General features: G+C 37.7%; 1 protein-coding gene across 4 annotated transcripts in view; it reads left to right on the forward strand.

Annotated features, from left to right (window-relative positions):
* Positions 1-23,852, forward strand: part of KDM4C (lysine demethylase 4C) — a 465,635-nt gene that overhangs the window by 329,480 nt on the left and 112,303 nt on the right. For all 4 annotated transcript variants that reach the window (XM_066257226.1, XM_066257228.1, XM_066257229.1 and 1 more), the window contains 2 exons: positions 993-1,048; positions 3,973-4,081. In XM_066257226.1, coding sequence (XP_066113323.1) covers positions 993-1,048; positions 3,973-4,081 — 165 coding nt within the window. The remainder of the gene's footprint in view (positions 1-992; positions 1,049-3,972; positions 4,082-23,852) is intronic.

Here is a 23,852-nt window from a genome sequence, read left to right on the forward strand (position 1 = left end):
TCACACATGTTTCGGGTGAACAACTCAATAATACATCATCTACACACTGCATTGTATACTTACCACTTAAAGCCCATGACTATTTTTAAAAACTATTAATGCCAAAAATTGGGAGGACAGACTTGAAGTTGAAAATAATAAAAGTTACTGAGTATTTAATAAGAAGTTCTATGTCAACATTGCTTTCTGGCCATATTTTCTTGTGGACTTTTTCATAGGATTATATTGAGAAATGATGAGCAAAGTCTGTATTGGAAGTAAAGGGAGTCACCTTGGAGTGAAAAGTTCATGCCAATATAAGCCACATAAAAGTGCCAAAAGTACAAACTTATGTGGGCAGGATAAAGGAAAACATTCTATGGCACTGTCTTCTGGACTGGATAGCCTGGGTTCATCAGAACAATTTTCTAATACTATTTATCCACAGAAAGATCCACATGATAATTTTATGATCTCCAGTTGATCCTCAGCTTCCTTTAACAGGCATCTCTTTCACACTTCTTAAACACTGTAATTTCAATCGTAGGCCCTTTTTACTTCTTTTTATAGAGCATATCTTTTACAAAGAGCTTCCTGCTTCTCCGTATATCAGGATGAAGTGTACCAGTTGTCTGTTTTTAGCCATCTTGACATGAGTAGATTCCCAGATCACAAGAGAACCTGGTTGTATATTCTGTTCTAAAACTGTAGTTCATACCCCTTCAGGCTGCCAGGTTCTGTGTCGCAGCCTTCCTCCGCAAGAGGCAGTTGATTCAAAGATAATGATGGTTTAGGAGATACATACACTGAGAACATTTTTAGATATACCCTTACCTTCAAACCTCTCTTTTTCCTTTCCCTTCTTGAACTGCTCAGAGATAGGCCTTCATAAATATCTGATGGATTTAATTTTAAAAAAAAACTTAAAATTTATGAGAATATTTAACTAATTAGTAATGGCTCTTATTATAAAGGTCTGATAATTGTGTGTGTGTGTTTTTTTTCTCTCCTAGGAGTGCTGTCTCTGTAATTTGAGAGGGGGTGCTCTTAAGGAAACTAAGAATAATAAGTAAGTAATACATGAATGTGTTGAATTTCATTGTTTTCTTCTCATCTCTAGAATGGTTGAGCCTCTGGGTGGCAGTTTGCTTAATCTATTATTATTGGACACATTGATCCAGGGCTTGTGCTGGTCAGATCTGAGGTTCAGATTCTATATAGAGATCATTACAGGCACCACATTCACCTTTGCTGGACAGCAGTGTCCTACGTGTTGCTTCTGTGCTATATCTTTGACACCATGAAGAATAATTCCTCTTTTACTAACAGAGTTTTTAAAATGCATGCAGCCCATATCATTCCAGGTGCCATAGGAATTCTAGCATTTACTATGATGTATTCTATTAGTTTAATAAAAACAGTATGCCTGAAAACAGTGAAATCTGTTATCTTCAGATGAATAAAATCAATCATGGTCATAACATTAAAACAAAACCATTTATTTTTAACATTGGAAAATTAACAAGAAAGAGTACCAAAATAGAAATACAGGAAGAAAATATTGCTTTTAAGATTTGAGAATATGAAGACTCTTGAAAGAAAGTCATAAGGGAACATAAAGGAAAGGTAATCTGTTGTTTGTTTGGTTTTTTTTTTTTGTGTGTGTGTGTGTGTGTGTGTGTGTGAGAGAGAGAGAGAGAGAGAGAGAGAGAGAGAGAGACAGAGAAAGGGATAGACAGACCGGAAGGGAGAGAGATGAGAAGCATCAATTCTTTGTTGTGGCACCTTAGTTGTTCATTGATTGCTTTCTCATATGTGCCTTGACTGGGTTGGGGGGCTTCAGCAGACTGAGTGACCGCTTGCTCAAGCCAGCGACCTTGGGTCCAAGCTGGTGAGTTTTGTTCAAACCAGATGAGCCTGCACTCAAGCTGGTGACCTCAGGGTTTCGAACCTGGGTCCTTCACATCCCAGTCTGACGCTCTATCCACTGCACCATCGCCTGTTCAGGTGGTAATCTGGTTTTTTATTATTATTATTATTTTTTTTTCTGAAGCTGGAAACGGGGAGAGACAGTCAGACAGACTCCCGCATGCGCCCACCGGGATCCACCTGGCACGCCCACCAGGGGCGATGCTCTGCCCACCAGGGGGCAATGCTCTGCCCCTCCGGGGCATCGCTCTGCCGCTACCAGAGCCACTCTAGCGCCTGGGGCAGACGCCAAGGAGCCATCCCCATGGCCCGGGGCCATCTTTGCTCCAATGGAGCCTTGGCTGCAGGAGGGGAAGAGAGAGACAGAGAGGAAGGGGTGGGGGTGGAGAAGCAAATGCCCTGGCCGGGAATCGAACCCGGGTCCCCTGCACACCAGGCTGACGCTCTACCGCTGAGCCAACCGGCCAGGGCCGGTAATCTGGTTTTTATGGTGATTGTTGAAATAAATTTTTGTGTGAATTTTATTTTTGTGACCTAATTTTAATGTTTAAAATGAGGCCAAAACAATTATAGGATCCTTTGGAAATAGAAACATACAGAAATGATTTAGGCAGAGGTTTTAAGCTGGCATTTGAGGGCCAGATTCAGATGTTTCCTTTGACCAATACACATTTTATAAATTTGATCCAAATTTTAAAAGTTGAGAGATTTTTATATTAAAATCTTGATTTTAATCTTTACCTGAAAAATGACTGCAACTCTGACAATAACAAGTTGGTATGAGAACCTGGCCTAGAGGGGCATGCGCCCCCCAGGGTACCATGATTTAACTTGTACACTGTGTTTGATTACATCCAGCTTGGTCCTATGGACACAGGACTTGGGACTCCAGGTTTAATGTAATGATACATTGCATTATAATTATGTGCAGGTTTCTAATTATTTATAAGGAATAGTAAAGGCATTTGACATTAATACATTCATAAATTTTAGTCTAAGAAACTGTATTTTTGCTTAATTTTGGATGTTCATCTTTCACAGTGAATGTGATTGGCCCTATACTAAAAAGTATTGACTAGAATGAACAGGCCATGCAGACTGTGAGATGACTTTAGTTGGTTCCTGTAAAGTCTGGGATGATAAGAACTTCTCTTCCTATTCTCGGACTAGCACAAAAAGAAATAGTGTTGCTGTGGAATTATACTATTTCTCTAAATATGAAAGAATAGGGTTGACACTCGTCCTCTTTTCCTGGGGTCTTAAAAGGCAGGCTGGAATCTTGTGTTGTTTGAGTGAAATAAATATGCTTCGATTTAAAAATAGATTGGTGGATTTGATAATTGTTTCAGGATCTCTTTAAACCTCAAGTGTCTTTTTGCTTAGGGCATAACATTTACGAGAAACTTAATAGTGTTAGTGGCGATTTTGTTATTTTTCTGGAGTAATTCAGAATTTGAAAGTAGATACTAGGTTTTAAGTAAAAACATCAGAGAGCAAGCCAAATTTCATTTCTTCTTACCTCTAGCTTCTTTTGATTAAAGTGGTATTGTAACGAGAAACAATTTAAGTAAAGATTTCTTCGGTATTACTTCTTTTAGAAAACTTGCTGTTTGTTCTGGTTTGCTTTATGGCATTTATATTATATAAAAAGATTATGTGCTATATACCCAGTTCATAACTTTTATTGTTTGAATTAATCTTTTACCACATATTAATTAGCTAAAACATATTAAACACCCCTGTATTTCATTATCAAATGAAACAGCACACCTAGATTTCAATATTTTGTAGGTCAAGTGTAAAAACTATGCATATATTAACAGGATTGAGTCTTTGTCCTCACCTAGTTTTTATGTCACAGTAGTGGGCAGGAGTGCTACTGAATCTATACAGGTGTTTATCTAATAGGTTTAAAATTCAAAGAGTAGTCTGTTTGTGGTGGATTCAGACTTTTGGCTTTTTTATCTGCATTTCCCCTCTGTGAAAATTTCATTGCCTGGTTGAAGTACAAGGTATGTAAGTTTAGGGAACTTTTATTTATGTTTAATGTCTCCTTTTCTGTAGGTGGGCCCACGTCATGTGCGCCGTTGCAGTCCCAGAAGTTCGATTCACTAATGTCCCAGAAAGGACACAGATAGATGTAGGCAGAATACCTTTACAGAGGTTAAAATTGGTGAGTGGCAAAGCTTCTTTTTTACCTCATACATTAGTATTAATTTGATGTTCTGAATATTTTTATTAATACGCACATTCCCAAGATAATTTTTCTCTCAGTTTCATTTTATTATTCTACCCTTTTATTTCTTTAGCCTAAATTTACCTATCTGTACTTACTTTTTTCCTGTTATATTGTAAGTATGTTTATAACCCTCCTCAAATTCTATTTGGTATAGGAAAAGAAATACCTTTCTTGGGTTAATGTGAATTTTCAAACTGTAGGTTATCTGGTGAAGTTTGTTCATCTTGAACCTGATCTATGTAACTATCTCTGTTTAAATTGTTTAGTTTTCTCTCTATCTCTTGCCTCTCTTTGGTTGGTCTTGACTTAGCAAAATGCATCTAATCTGATTTCATCGTCTCTTCAAGAAGAGACTTACAGAGGAATACAAAAACTTGTATTATTACCTAGGGATTTTCTCACTTACATGTAGGATTCAGGTCATTTGCCAAACCCTCTGGCTGATTATCTTCTGATCTGTTTAGAAACTTTCTTAAAAATCTTTCCATTGGTTCTTTGTTCAAAGTATTTTTTATTAAAAAGATAAGCCTTTAATGTTCTTAACATTGAAGTAACCTTAGAGTTCTTTTAAATTGTGAGCCAAAAGATCGTTAGGTCAGGCCATTAAATTAATATTCAATGAGAATTGCACCTAAAGTTAAATTGCATGACCTTAAAATACTGAAGCGTATCTTACACATGGACTTAATCCCCTAGAATTTCTTCAGTTCTTATTTTTCACCTGAGATCTCTCCTCTATTGAATGTTTCAGGCACTGTAGATGTGATACTCGGACTGTTACTTGTTTTGTTACTGGTCGTTTCCCCAGTGGGGAACTGGGTGTTCTGTCTCTGGATCTCTGTCTCATGTACTTAGAATCTAATCTGTTGTCTTTTGTTCTCAGAGAAGAGAAAATGAACACTGTAATTTTTCATCAAAGCTCTGTCAAGGATTTCACATTGCTAGAAAACAGTGGTCCTTTGTGGAGCTGATGACTGCTGTTGGCAGATGTGAATGGTGGGACTAGGATGCTGAGGATGTGGTGATGGAAGTTGTGTGAATGAGATGGAAATGAATGGGTCATTTAGAAGGCTCTTTAAAGCTCACAGTGACTGTCAGAGGAGAGTTCAATTCTTTGGCTCCTGGGCTTCCATAGGAAAGCTTGAAATCTTATATCTTAGTCACCAATTAAAAACAACACTCATAAGAAATAAACAAAAAATTTGCTATCAGGCAGAGTTTACATTTTAAAGAATTTTTAATATTTAATATGACAAATACTAACAAATATTTTACATTTTAATTTTTCATGATTTACAAATAATATGTGAAGAGGGAGGGAGGGGGGAGGGAAGGGGCACAAGGAAAACCCAGAGGACAATCTGACTTTGGTGACGGTATACAACATAATTGAATGACAAGATAACCTGGAGATGTTTTCTTTGAACATATGTACCCTGATTTATTAATGTCACCCCATTAAAATTAATAAAAATTTATAAAAAAAAATAAGTAACATGTATTTTCAAAAATACAAAAACCACATTGAAAGATAACTTTTTTTGGTCCAATTTTTCCTTTATTCCTCACACACAAAAAATGCTGATGGGCCTGACCTGTGGTGGCGCAGTGGGATAAAGCGTCGACCTGGAACACTGAGGTTGCCGGTTCGAAACCTTGGACTTGCCCGGTCAAGGCACATATGGGAGTTGATGCTTCCTGCTCCTCCCTCCCCTTCTCTCTCTCTCTCTCTCTCTCTCCTCTCTCTCTAAAAATTAATAAATAAAATATCAAAAAAAAAATTAAAAAAAAAAAATGCTGATGGACACAGGCAGTAGTGTGGAGATGGCCAGGGAAAGGGGGGAAGTGGAGTGAGTATAACGGGCATAAATGGTGATGGATGGAGACTTGACATGGGCATGAACACACAATATGGGGTATAGAGGATGTGTTGAAAAATTGGGCACCTGAAATCTGAAACAGTTATATTTACCAGTATAATACCAATAAAATACAATTAACAACATTTCTGTTACCTAGTTTAATGCCCTTCAGAATGAGTGGTCACTGCTCTTGATGTTGGACTTTTATCCTGGCTACTGTTGTCCGTGAATGTTTCCTTAATGATGTATTGTTATTCACACCAGTCCCAAAGGGATTGTAAGGAAACAGCAGGCAGGGACAGCATTGTCCCTTTACTGCCATTCAGGCATTTCTGTCTAGAAGTCTGGGATTGACATAGTGCATGAGAAAGTGGCTGGGTTTGAATAACAGAATTTACAAAGAATCACTTGTGTGGGGGGTGGAGTGCACCTTTCCAGAGAATATGGTGCTCTGCCCTGATAGACAAGGATATGCTTTCCTGACATTAGCATTCTTTTGAAGATAAAGTAATCTAATGAGTGCATGGTTAGTCAGAAGTCAGAGCAGTAGTTTTGTGTGAGCAAAACCAACATCCATATAGGCTAGCTACTTTACTGTTTTTATCTAGTGAATGTGTGTATGTCTGCAAGTGTCAGTTTCAGTTTTTTTCTGGAGCTGTCACCAACCCTTCCTGAATGCTAGATTGTCCACCCACCTTCTTATGCACACAGACAGGAGATATTAATAATTAGCTTATTTCACCAAACAATTATTACCTTACCTTGTCAAATATTTAGTGTACATTTTTGAATAAGATTTTGCTGTTGTCTTCTAGCATCTAACAGTCTAGATTGGGCTTTCTCAACTTTTAGAGAAGTTAATTCTTTGTTGTTATGTGACTGTCATATGCATGGTTGATTGCAGCATCCTTGAATAAACGGACAATGCCAGATAGTCCCTGGGAGGCAAAATCCCTCCCATCTGAGAATCCGCTGGTCTGTGGTGAAGACATACACACTTTAAAGAGACCATCTTTATTTTTAGATGGAGAATATCTTGGTTGGAAGGAGTAAGTTGGAGATGGAGAGAACAGAAATTCTTAATTGCTTTTAAAAATATTCTAGAGGTGGGTTTTTTTTTGGCAAATTACTCAAATTTTTTACTTGTCAATACAATTCAGCAAATATGTGCATATTTGCTACTATACTAATGATATAATCTGATTTAGTATTTTCACATTATCTGTTTTTATAGAAATTGAACAACCTTAAAGAATAATCAAGTTTCATAAAGATTAAAACTTTGGGCTGTATATGTGTGTAAATAAAAGGCAGCAAATTGTTCTTATTTGTGCGTCTGCTTAAAATTATTGTAGCTGGATGGTTTAATCAGACAATGCCAAATGGCTTGTGCCAGTTTATGGTTTCCACTTAAAAGAATGTGGTAGGAAATTCTGCATGCCACTGTCATACTGCTCAAAACCAAAGCATTGATTTCCTTATTTCCTTATTGGCATCACTGGTATGTGTGATTAGGTCACAGAGCCTATGGAAGATCCATGCAGCACTTGCCCTGTTGTCTGAGAGTTCCAGTATTGGAGCTACTGGTCAGCTGGGGCTTGAAAACTAAAACGACCTGATGTAGGTTAAAACAGATTGCTCCTCCATGAAGCAGCAGCAGGGGGGAACTCTGAGCCTCTCTCCAGTGACCAGTAGGTGGTGCTGGTGTACCTGTTTTTCATTCACTTGCCTTTAAATCACCTCTCTTAATGAGTGAGAAGAAAGTGAGAAAGAGAAAGATATGCATGCTGGGGTGCTCTAGCCCAAGGGATAGCAACAGGGTAAGGAAAGTGCTGCTTGCTGTGCGTTCAAAGCGCTGAGTTCCAGAGGGCAAGTTTTTAGTGCGATTTTTCATTTAGTTATCTGAAAAAGCTGCTTTTTCTTGGGGCAAGTTAGTATTTTTCTGTATAGTACCAAGCAACACTAGTAACAGCCAGTAACTACAAGAGGCTTAAAGAACAGCTGATGCCAAACATGAGTTTAGAAAAGTATGAGAGCTGTTTGTTTTTTAAAATGCTCATTATTATGAGCATCTTTTTAGATTATGTAATACTGGTATTTATGCAGAAGTATTTGAATATTTTGGTAATACTCTTGTTAGCCTTTTATTTATTCATAAGTTCAACATGCAGCTTTTGGAATACCCCTCTGTACAATAATTTGTGTAGGAAGATTTTTGTTGAGGGTGCAAGAAAGGATTTGTTGACTTAAGCAATTTTTTTCTCTTATATATAATGACCATTAGAAAAGAACAGACAGCAAAGGGAAAACAACCGTGTCAGTGCTCTTCCGTGGATTATGTGATCCTGAAATGGTGTGTGCTCTAAAAAGAGCCTTTATCTCATCCGGCCACCTTGCTTGGTAATATTACAATTGTGGTCTCTTCTCATCAGATAATTAAATGATAAGACTGATTTTCAAGATACTGTATTTTATTAAATTGCTGATAATTTGAAATACTTTAATAAGATTTATTATTTTTTAAAAAACAAAATATTAATGCAAAAATATATATGGCAATAGTGCTCTTTAATTAGTTTGTTCTTTCCTTTTTTTCTTTAAAAACATTTAACTTTTGTGTAGAGTAATTATTATCTCAGGGATTATTAAATGAATTGCTGCCTCATTTAAAAAATGGTACAAGTTGCTCTATAATAGCATCAGATTACTAGGCAGATCCATCCTTTTATAGGAACAAAATGGCTGATAGTTACCTACCTGAATAGGCTATATCCAAAGTCATATTTGAAAGGGAGAACCATTTTCTATGTCAGCTTAAGCATTCTTCAGATTATTAATGCAGATTCTAGGTTCCTTAGTAATTTTTAAATAGAATTTTAAAAGATTTTATTTATCAATTTTAGAGAGAGGGAAGAGAGGGAAAGAGAAAGGTGGATGAATCAGCGGGAAGCATCAACTTGGTAGTTGCTTGTTGTATGTGCTTTGACTGAACAAACCTGGGGTTTTGAACTGGTAACTTCAACATTGTAGGGCCGTGATGGCGAACCTTTTTATAGTAACCGCCCACTTTTGCAGTGCTGGTCAACCTGGTCCCTCCCGCCCACTAGTGGGCGTTTCAGCTTTCATGGTGGGCCAATCGCGGGGCTGTTTGGTTGCTCCACTACTGCCTACCATTCATATGTGCAATTTTAACATTAATAGTACATAATATTTTTTATTTATTTAAAAATGTGGTTAACATATATTTTAATTTTCCATGTCTCTCTCTCACTCTTTTTTAAGGGGCTTCTGAATGACTTTTCAATAGAGGAAAAGTTATCCCTGTGGCATTTCCTGTCATTTCCCACCTCTTCCCCATGTCCTTCAATACTGTCTCTGCATATCCACAGAACATCAGAGCAGTGGCCCCTGGTAGGATGCTGAGGACCTTTTCTACTCCCTATTTGAATGGTGTGCCCAGGGATAGCCTGAGGCGTTTGTTTGGAGTGCAGATGGTTGGTATATCTGAAGACAGTGTTGTCTTTTGTAAGAAGATCACCAAAAAATCTTTAGATTTGATGATAAAATTTAAGGGAAGAACATTTTAAAACCTAGCTAGTAGAGTAAAACAACAAAGTTCTGATGAAGTTCTGGTATTTGCTACATACTTACCATGAATATTTGTTACCTACATTGATCTCTTTTTGAAGATTAATTAAAGATCTATGGAATTTATATAAATAAAATAGCAAGACAAGTTTATAGATTCTAAGAAATCTTAGAAAATTACAGCAGACCCTGAATGCAACCATCAGTTTTCAACATTCTTCCTGTTTGGAGGGAAAATTCTTAAGTAGAAGTGTTGTAAGAACATTTAAATGTTAAATTGCATGCACCACAGCAAATGATATCTTTTTTGGGGGCGGGGGTGAGAGGACGGGAGATAGTGAGACAGACTTCTGCATGTGCCTCGACCGGGATCTACCTGGCAACCCCTGTTTGGGGCTGATGCTCCAGTACCAAGCTATTTTTAATGCCTGACGCTTTTGCACTCCTGTGGAGCTATCCTCAGCACCCAGGGCTATGCTCAAACCAATCAAGCCACTAGCTGTGGGAGGAGAAGAGGAAGAGAAGGGGCAGGGGGAGAAGCAGATGTTTACTGTTCCTGTGTGTCCTGACTGGGAACTGAACCCAGTATGTCCATATGCTGGGCCAACACTCTATCCACTGAGCCACTGGCTAGGGCCAAATGATGTCTATCTTGATTGTTGTTATTGTATAAAAACTTAGTGATATTCATTGACCACGCATCCCCTCAGTACCATAGCACAGTGCCTTTGGTTTCTATATCTGTAGATATTTCTAGGATTTTTTAAAAAGATTTTATTTATTCATTTTAGAGAAGGGGGGAGAGAGAGGAAGAGGAGGAGCAGGAAGCATCAACTCCCATATGTGCCTTGACTGGGCAAGCCCAGGGTTTCGAACCGGCGACCTCAGCATTCCAGGTCGACACTTTATCCAGTGCGCCACCACAAGTCAGGCTATTTCTAGGACTTTTACATTTGAAATCCCATTTCTTCAATATAATAGAGGGAGAAATGAATTTTGGAATAGCTGAAGTAGCCCCTAGGCATTTGGTGACCTCCATCTGATTTGTGTTTGACAAGTGAACCAAGCACAAGCACAAGTATGCTCTGAGTGAAGAACACTGTTTTGAAAAGAAATTTACACTGCAATGATGACTGAACTGCCAGCCTTTTAGTGTCTGGCTGAGACCAACTATTCTGCTTGGAAGCCTCTATACATTTTAAAATTTGTACCTGAAGGCAAATAATAGTGAACTTGAAAGCCAAAGATTATAGTTTGAAAGGTACATCAATTCTGAAAATAGAGTGGTTTCACTGTGGTATTCCATCTGAAGAGTTGAATCAAGGTGGAGGGGAAGTACATTCAGGTTTCCTATTTCTTCGAAGAAGGAAGGCACCTGTTCTCGTGCTAACTGGCTTATATTATCAGATGTATTGAATGTTAAAAACAGAATTGCTGAGAGAGAGAGAGGAGGCCCGCTTCTTGTACTGGAAGATCACTCTGAGCCCTACTTGGTTAGTGTTATAGCAGTGTTAGCAGCTTTGCTTTCTTTCTGGAGGGGTCATGGTTGTATTTGACAGAACCTCTGTTAATGCATTTCGGGAAATGTAAAGACATATTGATTATCTTTCATCACTTTAAAAGAAAAAAGTGGTATAGTAAAGGCAATCAAAAATGTCATTATGTTCCGCATTAACTCATGTACTTACTGATTTATTCACATCTCTAGTTATTTTTTAAGACAAGGGGAAATTGTAAGAGAATAATAAACATTGATTATGTTGAGCAAGTTTATTGTTTAAATGTGGTTGAGGAAAATTTGCTTTTAATAGTGAACTACTGAATGAGGAATAGGTGATCCTATATATGACATAATTGTGATGTGGTGTTTAGGGTTCTATTATCTAATAAATCCAGTATAAAATTTATAGCATCATTAAGAATGTTCTTAAAGATTTCAACATACATATGTCCCCAACTTTGTAAGACTTTTAAATAAGTGTAGTGTAAAAAAAATGTACATTAGTAGCTGTATAGTTCTTAACTGTCAGAATGATTTGCTACAGGGACTAGATCCTATTGCAAGCTGTCAAATTTGTATATTGCTGTAATACCAAACCATAAAATCTTTTGAGTAAAATGGAAAATGTCAGATGGGCATGACTGCAAGTAATATACTTTCTGAAAGCTGTAGATGTCTATAGGAGAAAGTGTGTAAATGCATGAAATGCTATTTTATTACTATGTATTTTTATTTATTTTATTTATTTATTATTTATTTTTACTCTGCTGAAAGAAGACTGTGAGGCAAAAGGAAATTGATTGGGACCATTAAATTTTTAGTTTTGACTCATTTTTTCCCCTGAGGATTAATTTTAACATTATTAGACTGATATTTATAACTTCAGATAATTCATGATTAGTGTATTGTGACAAAGTTTTCTTATTGGTTCATTTTTTCTGATCTTGTTTGTGTGAATAGTGATTACTGAAGGCTCTTTTAATTGACTGAGTGAGTTGGGGTCAGGGTTCCAGAGATGGGGTCACCCCTTTCACTCCAACATTGATTGGGTCACTACCAACAAACACATGCCAAACCAAGGCAGCTGCTAGACAGCTCTAAATAATCGCTAGGGTTTTTGCTTGGTTAACAGTGATTGACAGCAGAGAGGTTATAGTTTTTGAAAGGGATAGTCAGTATTGTAAAACAGTAGCTTCACTATTATTTATTTTTTCTTATATGTTAGATAAAGTAGGTATTTATACCCTCAGGAGATTGTTTTAAAAATCAACAAAAAAGTTATAAAATGCTTTTTGTATAACACGAGAATCTTTTCTTTCCTTTTTTTTTTTTAAGATTTTATTTATTGATTTTTCAGAGAGAGAAGAGAGTTAGGCGGGTGGTAGAGTGAGAAGTATCAACTCATACTTGCTTTGCTTTAGGTGTTCAGTGATTACTTGTCACATGCGCCTAGACTGGGCAAACCCAAGGTCTTGAACTAGCGACCTCAGTGTTCCAGGTCTATGCTTTATCCACTGTGCCACCACAGGCCAGGTGAGAATCTTTTCATACTTGTAATTAGTTTAACATAAGTCACTGTGTTATATTTTAGGCATATTCTCACTATGTAGTGATGTGACTTTCTAACATGAGCTCATAGATACAGGTACCAGCACAGTTTTAGGCAGCCACTGTAGGGGTTTATTGCTTTAAAATCAAAGGTTCTCTGCATTCATCTGAATTACCCTTTGGATCATGCAGGTCTAAGCCTCTGTTCCACTGAGCTTGAGAGTGGAGCCTCTGGATTGAGATTGTTTGATTTCTGCATCCTCCATTTAGGCCAACTTGGCCTTGCACGCTAACCTCATCTGTAAACGGGGATAGTAGTGAGGATGAAATGAGAAAGTGAAGGGTCCCACATATAGTTTCATTCAGGGTTGCTCATTGCTTACAGTTAACCATGCAACAACCTCTTGCTGCATAAATCTCTGTAGGCTGCCTTCCACCCAGTCAGGACCAGAGCAGATAAATATTTATAAGGAGGAAGTAGGTTCCTGGTGTTCTCTCATGTGTTCATTCATTCATTATTTAACAAATATAAATATTTACATATTTAGGACTTGCTATGTGGTTAGGTGATAAAATGTACTTTGTTTTCACTTTTATAGATACTATAGAATAATAAGAATTTTTGAAAATTAGACAAGCAATTGCAAAGCACAATGAAAAGATCTATTATAGTAAAAATTCAGAATGATTGATGGATCAAAGTAGATTTGGGGTGTAAGGGCTGGCAGTATAGGGGTATAAAAAAAGCTTCCTGGAAGAAGCAGTGGCTAGTAATGCCTAATCTGAGACCTGAAAGATGGGAAGAGCTAGCTGGAGGAGGGGTCTGGAGAATAAACAGTATGCCTGGTAGCCTGGAAGTGGGAGAGAAATGGAAGGTCTAGAAAATGAAATTTCAGTAGAGGTGAAGCTTAAAGTATGAAGAGGGAGAGACGAGTCCTGAGAAGCAGAAGCCTCCGGTGATCTAGAATGCTGTGCTCAGGACAGTAACCACTGGCCACTAGGGCTGCTCGGAGCTTGTTAGTGTTATGAAGAACTGAACTTTAAATTTTATTTGATTTAAAATAAGCTAAATTTTAAAGCTCATGCAGCATAAACATATGAAACATAATTATAGTTTTGGTAGTCTACATTTCACATTTCAAACGCTCGTGAAAATTTAGTGTACAATTTGAGGTGTGCTAGAAATATAAATATACTGTAGATTTCAAAGGCTTAGTATGAAAAAAAACCATTGTAAATAGCCTATAAATAATTGTTATATTGGTTATATTTCAAAATGATAATATTTTGGATTTGTGGAGTTAAATAGGATATATTATATTTTTAAAATTCATTTCCTTTTTTTTTTTTTCCGGTTGGGCGCATGCAGGAGTCTGTCTGACTGCCTCTTTTCCTTTTTTTATTGTGGTTAAATATTCTTTAAAATTTTTCATTTTAATCATTTTTAAGTGTATAGTTTAGTGGTATTACAGTACATTCACATTGTGCTAGAATCCCAACTTCCTCCACATCTAGACTGAATCACCCTGCCTCTGATCAGTTCACTTCAATAACCAGATTTGTGCCAAAATCACTTTCACATAATTATTGAAACTGCCCTCTCTACCTTCAGCCCTTCTCTCTTCAATCCTCAGAGTATCTATCTCCAGAACTGTTTCATTATTTTGCACTGAAAGTCTGTATACACAGTGAAAAGTAATTCCCCATTCTCCCCTCTCACCTGTTTTTTATGTGGCTTCTAAAACAGTAATAATTGCATATGTGGCTCACATTGGTTTTTTTTCTGTATAGTACCAGTTTAGAGGATTTTTGTACTTTACACTGAACACACCGGAGAACCTTTAGTACCTGATAAGAAGTGGAATAGTACAGTCAGAGGCCGCTTCGGACTAGAGCTGTGGAGAAAGCTCAGGTTCTGGCACAGGCAGCTGTGAGAGTGGTCATGCCATGCACAGGGAAGTGCGTTTTGGATGTAGTTAATTGGAAGTCCTTGTAGTTTATCTGGGTGTGTCTCAGGGTGCCAGAATATTACTTCTTGTGTGTGTGTAGCTATTTAACAGCTTTTTCCTAGGTTGTTAGGGATATAGGCAAGTGTTGTTCAGTTGGCTATTACTGGTCAGTAATTCAGGGGCTGTGAACAATTGCACTTTGTCCGGATGTGAATTTGGTTTATGATAATACTGTAGTTGCTGTTCCCTACTCTTTTTGATGTGTAATCGTCAGGTAAGATGGTGTCGGCCCTTGAAGTTTCATTTATGTTCTCTTAGAGGAAACAAATGAAGCACATTGAAAATGAAAACAAAACCCATAGAAATGAAATGGTTTAATTTGCAAAAGTTGATCAAGAAGGAAAAGTCTAGTGATTTTATGAAAGATGAACATGTTCTGAAACCAGTAAAAATAGCCTGCACTGGAATAGTGTTGCCCAGGTGAAAGGGGATTCACGGTAAGAACCACACAGGATTGTACAAACCCATGAAAAGGTGTTCATTTCAGAACTGCTTTTAGTTTTATTCTCAGAATTAAAAATATCATCTTTTTACTAATAGTTTTCAAGATCTAACTTTAGGATAACATTTTAAATTGTGGATTGTTTTCTGTTTGGAATGTCAGATACATTCCATCTTTCTTTAGAAACCAAATATTTTACTTTTAATAAATGGAAAAAGTAGTCAAGTAAATTAAATTGACCACTTTTTATTATAGGAATAGTGTATAAGGTTAATTAAAACATCCAATTTTTTTTTCTATTGCCATCCATTACTCATTATTAATTAATTTTTTTTCAATTTCAAACACTTATTTTCTCTGCACAAAGCAAAAAAAATTATGAAATCTTTTCTGTAAATTGCAGATATTTTTCAGTAAAAAGAATCATGATATCCTGGCAAAGGTATAATTTTAATAGACTAATGAGCTTTCTGACCAGAGTTGACTGAGCCTCATCTAATTTTTACAATGATAAATCGACTGTGTCAAAATTTGCGATCTAGTTTGGTGAAATATTTTACTATGAAAGATTAATTCTCATTTTTAATTTATGAAAACAGTGGTGGTATCGTAGCAGGTTATCATATGCTGGCCATTGGGTATGATTTATTTCAATGAATGTCACTTATTGATGTGTGTAGTCATTGTTGACTCACATTTAATCCCCAAAACTCTAAGTGGTATGAAATGTAGTAAGTCAGTCACCCACTGTACTTAAACAAAGCAAAATGCCCTGATACACAGATCTATTCAGTTCTGTTTTCCTGGCTTTAATGATGTCACAGCTTTATAATTTGACAGCTGTTGATTTGGAGGCAATGGAAGGGATCTACTTAGGATAATTTCACAAAACATACATTTGAAATGTGATATAATCACCTTTTATTAATAATAATTTGGGGATTCCAACTTGTCATTTTAAAGGTTTGGAGGAAAATTGTGGAATAAAGAGCATTTCTTTCATGCCTTTGTCAGTTTTTATTCAGCAAATATTTATGGAGTAGATCACAGTGTTCGGTGCTCGGTAACGGGGAATGAGATAGAAAGGGTCATTGATCTCATGGGGTTTAGATTCTGGAAGGCTTTAGATATAGAACTTCTAATGATGTCATTTATTCTTTTGGTAGTTTTGGAAGGTAGAAAGGAAGGCATAGATTAAAAATTCTTCTAAGGCAGTGGTCCCCAACCCCCAGGCTGCAGACCAGTACCAGTCCGTGGGCCATTTGAGAAAGAATAAATAACTTACATTATTTCCATTTTATTTATATTTAAGTCTGAACGATGTTTTATTTTTTAAAAATGACTAGATTCCCTCTGTTACATCTGTCTAAGACTCATTCTTGACACTTGTCTCGGTCACATGATACATTTATCCATTCCACCCTAAAGGCCGGTCCGTGAAAATATTTTCTGACATTAAACAGGTCCGTGGCCCAAAAAAGGTTGGGGACCAATGTTCTAAGGCATTTCTTTAGAGAGAGATGTAATTAGCATTTCTATTTCCTAATGACAAGATATTTATCTAGTGTAGATAATTTCAAACAAATAAGGAAAAATATCAGAAGTACCTGTATACATTTTACAGACATTATGAAACTAGTTTGAGATCATTTTAGAAATAATAACATTTTTTAAAAAACATTAAAATATTTAAATGGTGGTATATTATTAACAAAATTTCAAATTATTCATAGCTCACAACAAAAAAATATAAATAATGAAACGTTATTTCTAGCATGTAGCATTTCAAGTATCACAATACCTTGAAGATTTTTTTTTAAATGAATTGAGGGCCTGACCAGGTGGTGGTGCAATGGATAGAGCAACAGACTGGGATGTGGAGGAATCATATTCGAAACCCTGAAGTCAGCACTTGAGCATGGGCTCATCTGGCTTGAGTGTGGGCTCACCAGCTTGAGCATGGGGTCACTGGCTTGAGTGTGGGATCATAGACATGACACCATGGTCATTGGCTTGAGCCCAAAGGTTGCTGGTTTGAGCCCAAAGGTTGCTGGCTTGAAGCCCAAGGTCACTGACTTGAGCATGGGGTCACTTGTTCTGCTATACTTGTCTATCCTATCTCTCCCTCTCTCTGTTTCTCTCTCTGTCTCTGTATCAAAAAAAAAGTTTTTTTAAACCAATGTGTTTAAAATACAAACTGAGAGTCATCTCTCCCTCCTTCATCAAGGCACATGTGAGAAAGCAGTCAATGAACAACTAAGGAGCCACAACAAAGAATTGATGCTTCTCATCTCCCTTCCTTCCTGTCTGTCTGTCCCTATCTGTCTCTCTCTCTGTCTCTCTTTCTGTCTCTGAAATACACACACACACACACACACACACAAGAATTGAGGGACTGTATCATTATTGTTACTTTTTTATCAATACACAACAAAAGGAATAAACTTAATACTGCTAGAGTATTATGCTTTAAAATATCTCTAGGAAGAAGCCATTCAGAGATAATTATTTTTTGGTATTATCCCTTTCTCTTTCTAATGTTTTTTGTTTTTGTCTTTTTAAGATTTTATGTATTCATTTGAGAGAGAGAGAGAGAGAAAGAGAGAGGGAGAGAGAAAGAAGACAGGAAGTATCAATTCTCATATGTGCCTTGACCAGGCAAGCCTAGAGTTTTGAACCGGTGACCTCAGCATTCCAGGTCAACTCTTTATCCACTGCACCACCATAGGTCAGGCCCCTTTCTAATGTTTCTTTTTTTTAAAATTTATTTATTAATTTTAATGCAGTGACATTGATAAATCAGGGTACATATGTTGAGAGAAAACATCTCTAGATTATTTTGACATTTGATTGTGCTGTATACCTCTCCCCCAAAGTTAAATTGTCTTCTGTCACCTTCTATCTGGTTTTCTTTGTGTCTAATGTTTCTTAAGGCTATTTGTAAATACGAGATAGGGCAAATGTACATTTACAGTTATTCATATGGAAAATAATATAATAATTAGTAAATAATAATACAAGAATAAACTCTTTCACATACTCATAAATATAAACCTACTTTTCTCCCACCCTGTATTTTTAAAATAATAATGTGAACATTACAGAACATTTTAGTTGGCAGATCAACCTAGAAATAAGAGGGAGATCAGTGGCTCAGATTTTTTTTTTAGAAACAAGAAAATTTAAATACTTCTAAATCTTAGGTACCATTTCTTTAAGAATTCTTTTTTATTTAATTCAGAAATGAAGAAGCAAGCAACATGAAAATCACTCCTTTTTCTGGCAGGCCTAGAAGTTAATATATGTGCATTTGCAGACTTCTCATTTTGACAGGGGCAATCACCATTTAATTTGAAAATTCTATCTCTCTTATTGTTGGCCTTAGAACTCCTGAGTCTCCTTTTTCTGCCTATGACAGTCTCACTGTGCTCATTGCCACATGCTGATTCGGGGAGCCATGCCCCACAGCTGTGGCATATGACACTGCCCCAGTGTACATTCTGCGTAGATAAGGCATGACAGCCTTTTAACCTTAGCTTGCTGTGCACACAGAGGATGGCAGCCCACCTGCACTGGTTAAAGCAAAGAAGTTAGCATGATGTGTTCATTCTTAATTACATTCTATTCCTCCCAGAGATGTTCTAAGGAAATGACAGGCCAAGCTCAGAGTTCAGGTTATCACCCTGAGACATGTGAGGCACAGGCCATCTCCGCTGCACATAAGGCTAAATTGTACTTTTTTTTTTCTTGTATTTTTCTGAAGTTGGAAATGGGGAAGCAGTCAGACTCCCGTATGCGCCCGACTGGGATCCACCCGGCATGCCCACCAGGGGGCAATGCTCTGCCTATCTGGGCCTTGCTATGTTGTGACCAGAGCCACTCTAGCGCCTGGGGCAGAGGCCATGGAGCCATCCTCAGCGCCCGGGCCAACTTTGCTCCAATGGAGCCTTGGCTGTGGGAGGGGAAGAGAGAGACAGAGAGGAAGGAGAAGGGGAGGGGTGGAGAAGCAGATGAGCACTTCTCCTGTGTGCCCTGGCCGGGAATCGAACCCGGGACTCCTACACGCCAGGCCAACACTCTACCACTGAACCAACCGGCCAGGGCTAAATTGTACTTTTGAACTTTGACTTGTTTATTGTTAGGATTTTAATAGTACATCATATAAGGCTCTTGGTCCCTATTTTTAAATTTTATTTTAAAGATTTATATAATTACATTTTTAGTTTGTCGTTAAAAAGTTTTTTTTAGCCTGACCAGGTGGTGGCGCAGTGGATAGAGTGTCGGACTGGGAAGCCGAGGACCCAAGTTCGAGACCCCGAGGTCGCCAGCTTGAGCATGGGCTCATCTCGTTTTAGCAAAGGTCACCATCTTGGACCCAAGGTCGCTGGCTCGAGCAAGGGGTTACTCGGTCTGCTGAAGTCCCGCGGTCAAGGCACATATGAGAAAGCAATCAATGAACAACTAAGGTGTTGCAACAAAAAACTGATGATTGATGCTTCTCATCTCTCTTCGTTCCTGTCTGTCTGTCCCTATCTATCCCTCTCTCTGACTCTCTCTCTGTCCCTGTTTAAGAAAAAAAAAAAAGTTTTTTTTTTAAACCAGTGTGTTTTAAATACAAACTGAGAGTCATCTCTGCCTCCATGCCACTCCATACAAGTGATCATGTTTAACATGTTGGGGCTATATTTGTTACTTTTCTATGGAGAAAACAGCTTGGAAGGACACAGCATTTACCATACTGTGTTATAGCTAAGAGTGTCTTTCAGTAGCATAGTATATGATACTCAAACACATATACATAAATCTGTTTTATAAAAATATCACCTCTCTTAAAGGTAGTTGTGTATTTGTTTCCTTTGGTCTTACCGTGAACCTGCCAGCATCATGACGTGTCCCCCCCTTTCCTTATCTCACTCACTGAGAAATTTTTCAGGCCTCACTTTAAAAGGTTTTAATGATTTTAATAGAATTCAGTCACTTAAATTTTACTAAAAATAGTGCTGACTAATCTTCAGGTGTACCATTTGCTGCAAGTATAAAAGCATTTGAACGTAATAGTAAAGTGTCTGAGCTTTGGGCTTAGCCCTTTTGTTTCACCTTTCAGCTCTGCCACATACCAGTAATTGTAGAATACGTCATTCTTCTTGGAAGTCTGTCCTGATTCCTGTGTCAGTTGATTGGTGTCCCTTCTCTCCATCTGGCTACTTGATTTCAGGTTTCTCTGCAGGTTCCTATCCTACCTCTCTCTTGAATGTTTATGTTCCCCCAGTTCCTGTCTGAAGCTTTTTCTTCACTCTTTACATTCTCAATAAGAATTTGTAAAATAGGATTCGCAATAAGAGTACCTTCTTTCATTGTTGTTAAGTATCAAGTAAGAGAGAGCATGTGGAGTCCTTCACCTAGTGCCTGGCACCAGTGAGTGCCCAATAACTATTTCTTCTTCTCGTTGTTATCATGATTATATTATGTTAGTAATGTTATTACAGTCATAAAATGATATTAAAATAACAACAATGTGTAGATAGTCTGCTATATATAAATACATGATATTAAGTTTGTTTTTAGGTTTCCTTTCATAACTTGAGACACATCTTCTCATATATAAAATATTACAAATAATGAAGTACCTGTAAAATTTACAAATGTTTATTTAACTTAAACTGTTGGGTTTTAAATAATTACAGATTCACAGGAAGTTGTGAAGGTAGTATATAGAGATTCTTGTGTTCCCTTCAGACACCGTTCCCTTTTAGTTATGTCTCGTGTAATTATAGTACAATACCACAGCCAGGAAATTGACATAGGTACAATATATGTGCATAGTTTTATGTAATATTATCATATTTATGGCTGTAATTGATTACAGGGAAATGTAGTTCTGAAGAAATGGTTTAAAGGAAGGTGGAACAAAAATAGTCGTAATGTATTATGGTGTATAGCGTAGAACCCTTGACAATCAACATAAAGCAATCCTATAAAAATTGTGCAAAAATTTGATCTTACACTTCACCCAAGGACAAATACAGATAGCACATAAGCATATGACAAGATGCTTAATGTCATTATTCCTTAGGTAAAAGCAAGTTAAAATCACATTGCAATGCTACCATATAACTATGGAATAGTTAAAGTTAATATAACTGACAGTACCAGTGCTAATGACATGTAGTGGGTGGTAGGAGCTCTCCTGCATTGCTGGTGGGAATCACAAAGGTACAGCCCCGTGGGAAACAGCCTGGCAGGTTGTTAAGTTACACATACAGTTTACCATGCCATCCAGCAGTCCCACTCCTAGGAATTTACCTAAGAACAATGACATTTACGTTCACACAAAATCCGGTGAGTGATATTTACTATAGTGGCTTAATTTATAATGACCAAAATCTGAAAACAACCCATTGTTTTTCAACTAGTGAATGAATTAACCAAGTATGGTGCATTTATACAATGTAATACTACTACTTAGCACTAGGAAGGAACAAACTACTGATAGCATCAATGTGGGTGAATCTTAAATGCATCTTGTTGAATGATGGCTCCGTAATATATAACCTCATGCACAGTACAACCTGGGGCAGGCAGGGCCAAAAGCCTATGAAAACAGAAAGATTAGTGCTGGGGACTCTGAACCAGTGGAGACATTGACTTCAGAGGGATGTAAGGGAATTTTTATTTATTTATTTATTTTTTAACAGAGACAGAGAGAGGGATAGACAGGGACAGACCGACAGGAATTGAGAGATGAGAAGCATCAATTATTAGTTTCTTGTTGTGCATTGCGACACCTTAGTTGTTCATTGATTGCTTTCTCATATGTGCCTTGACTGTGGGCCTTCAGCAGACCGAGTAACCCCTTGCTCGAGCCAGCGACCTTGGGTCCAGGCTGGTGGGCTTTTGCTCAAACCAGATGAGCCCACGTTCAAGCTGGCGACTTCGGGATCTTGAACCTGGGTCTTCGGTATCCCAGTCCGACGCTCTATCCACTGCGCCACCGCCTGGTCAGGTGCAAGGGAAATTTTTGTAGCAGTGGAATTGTATATCTTGATTGTGATAGAGGTAGCATGATTGTATTTTTTGGTCAAATTTGATAAAAGTCTAAATATTAAAGAATGAATTTTAATAAGAGTCAATTACATTATAATTTAAAAATTAAATGTAAAACAAGAGTTTTAATTGCTACTAGATTGTAGAAATGACTAATGATAACTCAGTGCCATAGGAAGAAGGAAATTGTGGTGAAAAGAAAAAGGAGACAGAATGAAAGGAGAGAGTGCAGGTGACAGTACAAAGGGAATTGTTTTGGGTTTTGTTTGTTTGTTTGTTTGTTTTTTTATATTTTTCTGAAGCTGGAAATGGGGAGAGACAGTCAGACGGACTCTCGCATGTGCCCGACTGGGATCCACCCGACACGCCCACCAGGGGCGACGCTCTGTCCACCAGGGGGCGATGCTCTACCCCTCCGGGGCGTCGCTCTGCCGCAACCAGAGCCACTCTAGCACCTGGGGCAGAGGCCAAGGAGCCATCCCCAGCGCCTGGGCCATCTTTGCTCCAATGGAGCCTTGGCTGCGGGAGGGGAAGAGAGAGACAGAGAGGAAGGAGAGGGGGGTGGAGAAGCAAATGGGTGCTTCTCCTGTGTGCCCTGGCCAGGAATCGAACCCGGGTCCCCTGCACGCCAGGCCGATGCTCTACCGCTGAGCCAACCGGCCAGGGCCGGGAATTGTTTTGGGAAGTAGAGTCCATGACTGCCCACACATTACCCCACACTCATGGTTTACACTCCTAGACAACATTGGACTTTTGTGGGTAGAATCTTCCCCTCGGAAGGTTTTTCACATAGACCTCCTTACACTCAGAGTTCTGATCTTGGGTAGCTATTTCCACAGCTAAAATCCTGCCAAAATCATTCCTAAGAAAGTTATTAATGTTAGCTTCTACTCCTTCATTATCATAATCATTATCTTATTGAGGATTAAATGAGATATTTGTTACATTAGCACAATGACTGTCACTTGAATAATGAAGAATTGATGATGTAGATGAGAAATCAGAGGTTTAAAGCAATTTTGTTCTATAGATAATAATTGAAGAGCTGTGTTAAATCTGGCCTCATGACCCAAATCGCATGCTTTTTGCTAGTAGGCTAGTAGGCTATACTCACCTTTGAGTTTGATAGCTTCCTGATCCTCTCAAATGCTGAAAACAAACACTGATGTGCAGAAGTTAATTGTTTCCAGTATTTGCCATGAGAATAATTATTTCAGTTCATACCTGTTCTTTTTTTTTTAATTTTTGTTTTTATTTCAGAGGACTTTAAATGAATGCAGTACTTAACATGATGTCTGCAGTATGTCCTTGGGAGAAACAGGTTGCAAGAAAATTGGGGAAGTATTCTTAAATTAAGTTTTAAAATATTCTCACATAGTGTTATTAGCCTTGCAGGGCCCGTCAAATTCTAGTTCACTCTTGCCTGGTGTCAGATCTGTTAGAAAGCTTTGACAAACAGTTGGTATGTCAGAGACAGCTAAAAGCCTCAGAGAGGTGCACTGAGACACATAAATCTATCATCTAAATAAACTCCACTCGTGGCAGGTGTTTGAGAACTCTAACTAACAGTGATGTGGGCACATGGGTTTTGTTAACCAGAAACAGCATTTTAACATTGACAGCTTTTATAAAGACAGTTCTAGACAGGAATTTGCTATCTGAAGAACTGCAAGCTAATCTTGCCTTCAAATGAAAAGATTGTAGTGCATTT

Source organism: Saccopteryx bilineata, chromosome 2 (genome assembly GCF_036850765.1).
Source record: "Saccopteryx bilineata isolate mSacBil1 chromosome 2, mSacBil1_pri_phased_curated, whole genome shotgun sequence".
NCBI classification, from domain to species: Eukaryota; Metazoa; Chordata; class Mammalia; order Chiroptera; family Emballonuridae; genus Saccopteryx; species Saccopteryx bilineata.